At 40.8% G+C, this 9,313-nt stretch overlaps 1 protein-coding gene across 1 annotated transcript; it reads right to left on the minus strand.

Annotated features, from left to right (window-relative positions):
- Positions 1-7,155: 7,155 nt before the first annotated feature.
- On the minus strand, positions 7,156-8,967 carry LOC127321847 (peptide methionine sulfoxide reductase A2-1). The gene is made up of 2 exons (XM_051350816.2): positions 8,500-8,967; positions 7,156-7,545 (listed from the first exon to the last, which is right to left on the minus strand). Exons 1-2 carry the CDS (start codon positions 8,803-8,805, stop codon positions 7,309-7,311), a joined length of 543 nt encoding a protein of 180 aa, XP_051206776.1. The 5' UTR covers positions 8,806-8,967; the 3' UTR covers positions 7,156-7,308.
- Positions 8,968-9,313: the final 346 nt, after the last annotated feature.

The raw sequence follows: 9,313 nt of genomic DNA on the forward strand, positions 1-9,313 counted from the left end.
TGATTCGGTTGACGATGTATAGCTTGAAAAATCGGAATCGACCGCCGACGATCCCGACGAAATCGGAATTTCGACACGATACGATCCTTCCTTCTTGACGCGAAAGCGAAACCTTCCGAACGTCATCTCCATAGGCTCCGCCAGATACGCATATGCATCCAAACAGGAGGGTGGGTGAGGAACAAAATCGACAAGACCAGCAGCGATCTGTTTACCTCGATCCACTATGTTGCTTGCGGTTGATGATGTCGAAGATCTTGAACGTGCCATCGAGATCAGATCCTTACGCCTCTAGTCCCCACAGACGGCGCCAATTGACAAGGTATTAACTTGTCAATGCCTATGGATTGTAGGCTAGGGTTTAGTTAGAAGTAGAGGGCAAGTAGATCTCGAAGGTTTCAGCCGAAAAGTACTCGACGATTATGAAAACTAGGGTTTGAAACAATGATTCGATGATCTCTTCGTCCCTCGACTCCCCCTTTATATAGGAGGCGGAGCCGAGGGATTCATGTTGTACAAGTTACAGAGTCCGGGACGGTTTCTAATTCATCCCGCCAGATTACAAATAACACTTCCTATTACAACTCTAACTTTCCTAATATATCTTGGGCTCCCGAATCTTCTTATTCTTCGGGTAGTGGGCCTTCAGCAAACCCCGGGTACTATCTTCAGCAGGCCCATTTGGGATGCCTATGTCACTATGGGCAGTCCGAATTTTAACTGTTCAGCTGGGTGACCATAAGCTAGCATCACCCATCAAGGTATTCCTTGTGGGTAGATCTGGCCCCTACTTTTTCTATCCAAACAACGGCCTAATTTAAAAAAAAAACACAGCATGGACGCAGACGCTAAGAATTATGTGCATACACTCACTCCTATAAACGCACTATACCCCTATGAGTATATTGGAGAGGATGAGTGTAAAAACTGATCTGGCGGGTTTGGGGATTGACGAAATCATCACATGCACTTCGCTATCGATTTCGCTATCGATGAGAACATTGCCTCGTAGTGAAGAATATTTCGTCTTTATTAGACACCAAAGTATTAAACCTGAGATTTAAACTATTGTGAGCTAAAGGTGTCACGGCCATCCTAACATCAAACCACACGTTGGTTCCTAGATATTCCCTTGTTTCATATTATGTTCTCGTCAAACTATACCATTATCCTAGCAGCGAGAATGTAATGGTACATAATTTCTTTTTCTTCAAAAAATGGTACTTCCTCCAGCTTTAAATATTTTTTTTAAAATAGATGTATCTATAAGCTAAAATATATCTAGATGCATTTATCTTTTAGAAATTATTTTGAACCGGAGGAAGTATGTCTTGTCTTTGGAATTGGTACATTAGTGCCTGTGGTATACCATAGCTAGCAGTAGCGAGTAACATTTTTGCTCGACTTTTGGCTACTCATGTGTTTTTTAATTCATCAACACTCGAATTTTTTCCATTTTTATATATGGGAAATGGATTAGGGCAGCTTAATATGTTGTGTAAATTCTTTGTGTGGCACAAATTACAACATATTTACACTAGCACCATGGTGTGTTTGGTAGCATGAATGCAAATCTTTGCCCATGTTATGCAACATGTTTTGGAAAAAAAAATCATTGAGTCATGTTATCCAACATGTTTGGTAGCCCGCATGAAAGGTGGGTTGCATGGGTTGGGATACTACCCCACTTAGTTTGGTTGCTTGTGGGTCTCTCTTTTGGTTCTTCTTGTGCAAAAATACCTTATTTGACTGCCCACAAGAGACCTGTCCTAGTCACCCTGTACAAAATTTTGGAGAGTTTGTCAGGTCTTGCCATACAACTACATCCGATCATACTGAAAATCTAGTATAACATGAAGGGTTGTGTCTTGTGCCCTGCTCGATTATTTTTGTTGTTGTAAAACAGTGGGTTAAAACCCACTGCAATTGCCAGGTGATTCCACTGTAAAACAGTGCCCTGCTCGATTATATTCTCCTAGGTGATTCCACTGTGAAATTGCCAGGTCTATCTATGGATTTCCAGTGGTGCCTATGTTTGCAGTCACTAGCAAGTGTGTGTGCGCCTTGCTAATGCACTTCCAGAGCTTAATCCTTTGGTGCACATTCTATTCTAGTGTTCTACTCTAGTTAAGGCTCTATCATAAGGGCTTCACCTAAACCTTTGAAGACTGGGCACTTCTTATGCCTAATGGTGATGCAAAGCTTATGACCCTCCTTGTTTGCCCTTATCCTCCAGCTCGTTGCTTGATCTTGCTCTCTCATATTTCTATGTATGTGTCTATGTGTGTCTTTCTAGTCGAAGCTAGTGGTGTGTTGTGAGTTATGGGGTGTGAGTGCTAGGATATTTATGGGTTGGGTCATGGATTGTGCTTGTGATGCGTGTAACATACGGTGACTCACCACTCCTCTGAGTTGCTTTATGTGCCAGGGAAGATGGATTATGTGGTCAATTGACTCAAAACTTGGAATTCTAGTGACCTGCCTATTTAGGCATGTCGGTTTGGTAACTAGTATGTTGTCTTGTTGCCAATTTTGGATAGTGCCAATAAGCTTTTCTAGTTTGGATTTATTTATATCAATTCCTATAATTATTACTAGAGTTTCTGTGTTTTAGTTGGTTTATTTTATAATTGCAGAAACATTTAGTTGCTGACCTTGGATAGGTTTAGTTTCTAGGGCTTGTTAGGTTGCATATCTACTTTAATTGGTTTCTGATTTTCTGTGGATTTAATTCAAGTGAGGTATTGGCCTATTGTTTCTGTCAGATTTGATTTAGTTCATTTGATCCATTGGAATATTTCCCATTGGGTTTCCTGGAATTTCTAGTTCTAGAGTTTACTGTTCTAGTGTTGTTGTGTGTTGCTACATGTTACTGTTGGATTTCCTACACTTGGATACTTGTATATATTCTATTGTTGTGTGTTCCTACATGTCACTAGAGTTTCTGTGTTTGAGTTGGTTCATTTTATAATTGCAGAAGCATTCAGTTGTTGATCTTGGATAGGTTTAGTTTGTAGGGCTTATTAAGATGGATTTCACTACTCAACCTATGGCTATTCCAAACATTGGTTTAAGCCAGGTTGGTTACTATTTTGGTTCGTTTTCTGTTATTTCCATTTTAATGGATTATGATCTGCTATCCTTGGTTTGAATCCTCACTTAGAGTTCCAGGGACTATTTCCTAGGATTTTTATTGGATTCTATATTAAAATGGAATCACCTTAGGGTAAATCCGAAATTTTGATCATCTATTGTGGTCCAAGTATTTGTGCAGGTTAAGTGTATATCGAGTGATGATTAATAATCTGTGAAAGAGATGGTTTCCTGGTGGTGGCCGGTGATCAAGTGATTGTGGTGTTGATCAAGAACTTGTGATGGAAATGGTGTTAAACAAATGACAATGGTCAATATGATGCTTGTGATAGTTTGGTGATGATGAAGTGATGATGATGATCAAGAAGCAATAGTAGATATAGGCTAGATAGTTGATACGTCTCCAACGTACCTATAATTTCTGATGTTCCATGCTTGTTTTATGACAATACTTACATGTTTTGCTTGCACTTTATAATGTTTTTATGCATTTTCCGGAACTAACCTATTAACGAGATGCCGAAGGGCCAGTTGCTGTTTTCTGTTGTTTTTGGTTCCAGAAAGGCTGTTCGGGCAATATTCTCGGAATTCGACGAAACGAAGACCCAGTATCTTATTTTCCCGGAAGATTCCAGAACACCGAAGGGGAGACGAAGATGGGCCAGGGGGGCCCCACACAACAGGGCCGCGCGGGCTCCACCCTGGCCACGCCGGCCTATGGGGAGGGAGCCCTGGCGCCCTTCCGACTCCGCCTCTTCGCCTATAAGAGCCCTTTCGACCTAAAAACGCGATACCGATTGACGAAACTCCAGAAAGACTCCAGGGGCGCCGCCGCCATCGCGAAACTCCAATTCGGGGGACAGAATGTCTGTTCCGGCACGCCGCCGGGACGGGGAAGTGCCCCCGGAAGCCATATCCATCAACGCCACCGCCTCCATCATGCTCCGTGAGTAGTTCCCCCATGGACTACGGGTTCTAGCTGTATCTAGTTGGTATTCTCTCCCCCATGTACTTCAATACAATGATCTCATGAGCTGCCTTACATGAATGAGATTCATCTGATGTAATCGGTGTTGTGTTTGTTGGGATCCGATGGATTGTTACATTATGATTAGTCTATCTATAAAGTTTGTGAAGTTATTGTTGCTGCAATCTTGTTGTGTTTAATGCTTGTCACTAGGGCCCGAGTGGCATGATCTTAGATTTAAGCTCTATACTTATTGCTTAGATTGTATCTACAAGTTGTATGCACATGTCTATGTCTGGAACCAAAGGCCCCAAAGTGACAGAAATTGGGACAACTGGAGGGGAAGGCTTAGATATGAGGATCACATGTTTTCACGGAGTGTTAATGCTTTGCTCCGGTGCTCTATTAAAAGGAGTACCTTAATTTCCAGTAGATTTCCTAGAGGCCCGGCTGCCACCGGCTGGTAGGACAAAAGATGTTATGCAAGTTTCTCATTGCGAGCACGTATGACTATATATGGAAAACATGCCTACATGATTAATAATCTTGATGTTCTGTCTTAATGCTATTTCAATCATATCAATTGCCCAACTGTAATTTATTCACCCAACACTTGTTATTGGAGAGTTACCACTAGTGTAGATAGCTGGGAACCCCGGTCCATCTCTCATCATCATATACTCGTTCTACATGACATTGGAAGTAGTATCAACTATTTTCTGGTGTCATTGCTCTCAGATATCGCCATCGCTGCTGTGTTATCTTAATATCTGCTCTCATATTATCGTTGCTTTCACATCACCCCCGTTACTAGTGCTTTTCAGTGCAATTGAATTGACAACTCAGTTGTTAAGGCTTATAAGTATTCTTTACCTCCCCTTGTGTCGAATCAATAAATTTGGGTTTTACTTCCCTCGAAGACTGTTGCGATCCCCTATACTTGTGGGTTATCAATAGTTCTTAAGGGTTTTCTATTTTCTAGTTTGTATAGGTTAATTTTATGTTCTGTTAATTTATAGTCAATCCAGTTTGTAAATGACTTTGTAATGGTTTAGAGATTAATAAAGAATGTGTTTGTGATCATTTTGATTCAAAGTTTGTATTTTTATGATTTTCATTTATTTAGTTATGAAAATCTGGCCCATATTATTATTTAAACTCAAATTTTGAATTTTGAATTTTATTTTGCATTTATTGTATGAAGATGACCGAGTTCAAGTATGAGATTGTATAACTTTGCTTGAGATGGTTATTTAGGAGTATTTGACTCAAATACTTAGTTTTTTGATTCAAATAATTTGAATTCAAGTTTGACTAAAGTCAAACCTCTATTTTGAATTCAAAACTTGGAAATGTCTTTGTTTAGGTTAAAGTTTTTATCTCACAATGTTTTTAAAATTCAAAACAAACAATTTAGGTTTTGGAGTCTTAATTTACCCACATTTTGAAATGTTGAAAGGTCATGTCGAAATTTGAATTTAAATTCTAGTGCATGACTTAGGTTAACTTCGACACTAGAATTCAAATTTGATCACTTTGATTGTTAGAGATAAAATTTCAAAATATTTCCGTATGTTAGAGATGCATGCTTTGCAAATGCACAAATTTGACATCTACCCCTTCCGGGGGTCCTCTTAATTATTTGGGTGTTACACATGCTCCCCACTGCAATCTATGCATAACCTATCAATCCTGCAACCTTCACAGTGCAACACTATGAAAGTCCAGAAGAGGAGCCAGACGAGTAGTGGCTGCGGCATCTTTAGATTTTGCAACCTGACTTGGGAAGAAGAGCACATGAGGAAGCAAAACAATTGTGAGTATACTACTTTCTTATCTACTATGAATTTCTTGGCTTCATGTGTCGCTGAGTAGCTAATTGTTTCACTTATTCTCTCATAAGTTGAATAGTTCCTTGGTGTTGTCATTTGATTAACGGGTCGGTAAAATAGAGTAACTAAATAGTTACTCGGTTATCTTCTATTGGAGAAATTATGTGTACTATTTTATTTTGTTTATTTATTATCATTAATGCATAATTAATTAAGTCTATGATGGTTTATATGATAGATCCAGTAGCAATCTAACATTTGAGTTCACTATAATATATTACACAGTACATTCTTTGAAAAATGTGATAATAGTTATGTTCAAGCAACATTCAAAATGTTGGTAATATATGTGGTAAAAAGGTGGATTGGGTAAAATTTTCATGATTATTATAGTTCAAACCTCACAATTCTTACAACCTGAGATGACTAGCCTTAATTTTTGTATTACAATTTTGTTTCTTCTCTACTATGTTATTACAATCTCATGCCATGCCATCCAATATTGTTTGTAAAATTTTGTGTTATTTGTTAAATGAAGTTTGATATTTATCTCGCCAAAGTGCACGGAGATCACTATAAAATTGATATCATGGGAGACATATACTAATGCAATTTGAAGTCGGTATTCCTGGCATTGTCTTAATTTGCCACATGATCATGATCGTACAGTTTTGTACTTTTTAATTATTATAGTTTACATCTGAATTATTACTTAATTCGGTTTGTAAATTCATTGTTGTAGGCCTTGGTTAGACGAAACAAAAGAGAAACTTAAATAGCTCGGTCTTGCTGCACATGCATTGTCCGTTGTCAAGAATGTTAATAGCTTGTTCTGCAGCCTGCAGTTCGCACCTTATATATTTGTATTGGTAGGATAAACTGTTTCCTTCCAACATCTTTAACAAAGTATTATTTACACTAAGAAGGGTAATTATTTACCATAACTTATTTTTAGTATCATTCAATTGGAAATATAGACGGGCGCGGCACCTGTCAAGATCATCAAGCTATTGATTTCTTTAGCTGCATCTGTGCATCAAATAGGTTAACAACTATCGACAACACATAAGCACAAACAAGCAGACCAGCCATCTCATTGACTCAGTGGCAGGTAGAGAGTAGAGAGTAGAGGCACGCCATACAAAATCACGTTCGTGTGTAGATATAGTACTATAGTACACCGTAGTGCCCTTTACACGGCAATTAAGGTCGAAGATAGTCACGGATCAAGCCAAAAACAAAAACAAAGTACCGGACAACAGCTTCACAAGTTGCATATGTTCATTTATTCCAATTCCAACACAAACATAGTATACTGTATTTAGTACTGGTCCAATACAATCACGCAGATGCTGTCCTTATAACAGACACAAGGGAAATCAGCGAGCGATGAATCGGAGTCGATCGAGATGAGGATCAGCCGTAGCAGCGGATGGGGTCGGAGCAGCGCTTCTTGGCGGACTGGCCGCCCTTCTCGAGGTACTGCTGGTGGTAGTCCTCTGCTGGGTAGAACTTCCTCGCCGGCAGCAGCTCGGTCACGATCTTCTCCTTCCACTCCCGCTGCTTCTGCTCCAGCGACTCCCGCGCCTGTGTCTCCTGCTCCGCCGTGTAGTAGTAGATGCCTGACCGGTACTGCGTCCCGACGTCGTTGCCCTGAAGTACACATAACGGCCAGGGATCAGTCGGACAAATTGACCGAAGCGCAACTAGGAGGTGTGGCCATCTCACTGAGTGCGAACATTTTCTTTTGAAGCCAATTGTATACTACTCCCTCCGGCACATAAATGTTATCTAAGATTTGTCAAAATTTAAATATATGCAGATGCTATTTATTTCCAGATACATTTAAATTTTGACAACTCTCATATAATCTTCATGGAATGGAGGGAGTACATGTGATGTCGTGATCACCTAGCCTGCTGTCTGCACACGGCCATACTATCTCAGTTTCAATCTAAGTGTTATAATTTAATTTAGATACGAATATATCATATAGATATAATTTAGAATGGAGGGAGTACCTATTACACGGTTGAATGAATATGTAATGAATCACATTTTATAATCTGTTCAATTTGTTTCTTCCTTCAGTCATCCTAAATACCCCTCCCTTACATGGAACATGTTTTTACTCTTTTAATTTTGTCATAATTTGCATGCATATTTTAATAGAGCCAAAACATATTTAATGATATGGAGGAAGTACTTATTGTCGATTCAACGAATTTAGACATACATTAGCCTATGTTTTGACTAAATCTGGGACAATCATTTAGGACCCAGTGGAGTAGAAAAATTTCCTATTCGCTAGAAGTTCCTTTGAATCAGGCTATACAATGATCTATTCGCTATGAGCTATCACATGATTTTTTACTTTCGTTTAAGAATGAAATGCACTAACGTACAGTACTTATTATTGAAATCGTTTCGTTGCTGGACGCACAAACGAGCAGATAAACAAAGGGGAAAAACTAGTGGTGCTAAACTTGCTGAGGACAAGTCAGCCCCCAACACCCGTTCCAGGTTCAATGAACCTTGGAACGCCGGCCGGCAACAAGATCGGCGCGGCCGTCGTCCCACCGGAATTCCCCAAAACGGACCGCGTACCTGTTTGTTGAGCGTGGTGGGGTTGTGCTTGGCCCAGAAGACGTCGAGGAGCACGGCGTAGGGGATCTCCTTGGGGTCGTAGTGCACGCGCACCACCTCGGAGTGGCCGGTGCCGCCGCCGCAGACGTCGCGGTAGGTGGGCGCGTCGACGTGCCCCTGCGAGTAGCCCACCTCCGTGCGCGCCACGCCGGGCAGCCGCTGGAACGCCAGCTCCACGCTCCAGAAGCACCCCGCCCCGAACTGCGCCAGCTCCAGGCCCTCGCCGGCAGGGGCGTCAGTGTCCGGCCCGGCCGCGGGGTTCGACATGGCGGCGACGGTGACCGATCGTCGATCGATCGATCTGTTGGTGGTGGAGGGGTGGACTTGTCGTGCGGGCGTGCGGCGATCGATCGGGCCGGCCTTCAACTCCAGATTTTATAAGGCTGGTCAATTCGTGTTTCCTTTTATTTCTCCGGGATTATTCGGGGGCGGTGAGGTGTGGCAACTTGCTGCTCCATACAAACTCATGAATGGTGCCAATCCGTGGTTAAATGCACTCCACGCGCTATTGTCTCATTTAGGAGCATTATTATGTTTCTTCAATTTTCCAAGTCAATTGTTTGACTGGTTTCAAAATATTTGGCATATTAAGGGCTCTTGGGGTTTAAAGGTTTTCAAAGGAATTTTGAAGGAATGCAATCCATAGATTTCTTTTCCTAAGGAAGCATTTTGGATCAAAGGAATGGCATTTCCATAATTTCCATGGATTGCATTCCTACACCTCAATTCCATAAGAATTACAACACTCACTTTACCCTTTTTTTACACTCATTAT

This window comes from Lolium perenne, chromosome 2 (assembly GCF_019359855.2).
Source record: "Lolium perenne isolate Kyuss_39 chromosome 2, Kyuss_2.0, whole genome shotgun sequence".
NCBI lineage: Eukaryota > Viridiplantae > Streptophyta > Magnoliopsida > Poales > Poaceae > Lolium > Lolium perenne.

Excerpts from the sequence above, each read along its gene's own strand:
- LOC127321847 (XM_051350816.2), bottom strand. The coding sequence starts at position 8,805 with ATGTCGAACCCCGCGGCCGGGCCGGACACTGACGCCCCTGCCGGCGAG. Across the intron at positions 7,546-8,499 it reads CCACCACGCTCAACAAACAG|GGCAACGACGTCGGGACGCA; the intron begins GTACGCGGTCCG and ends TGTGTACTTCAG.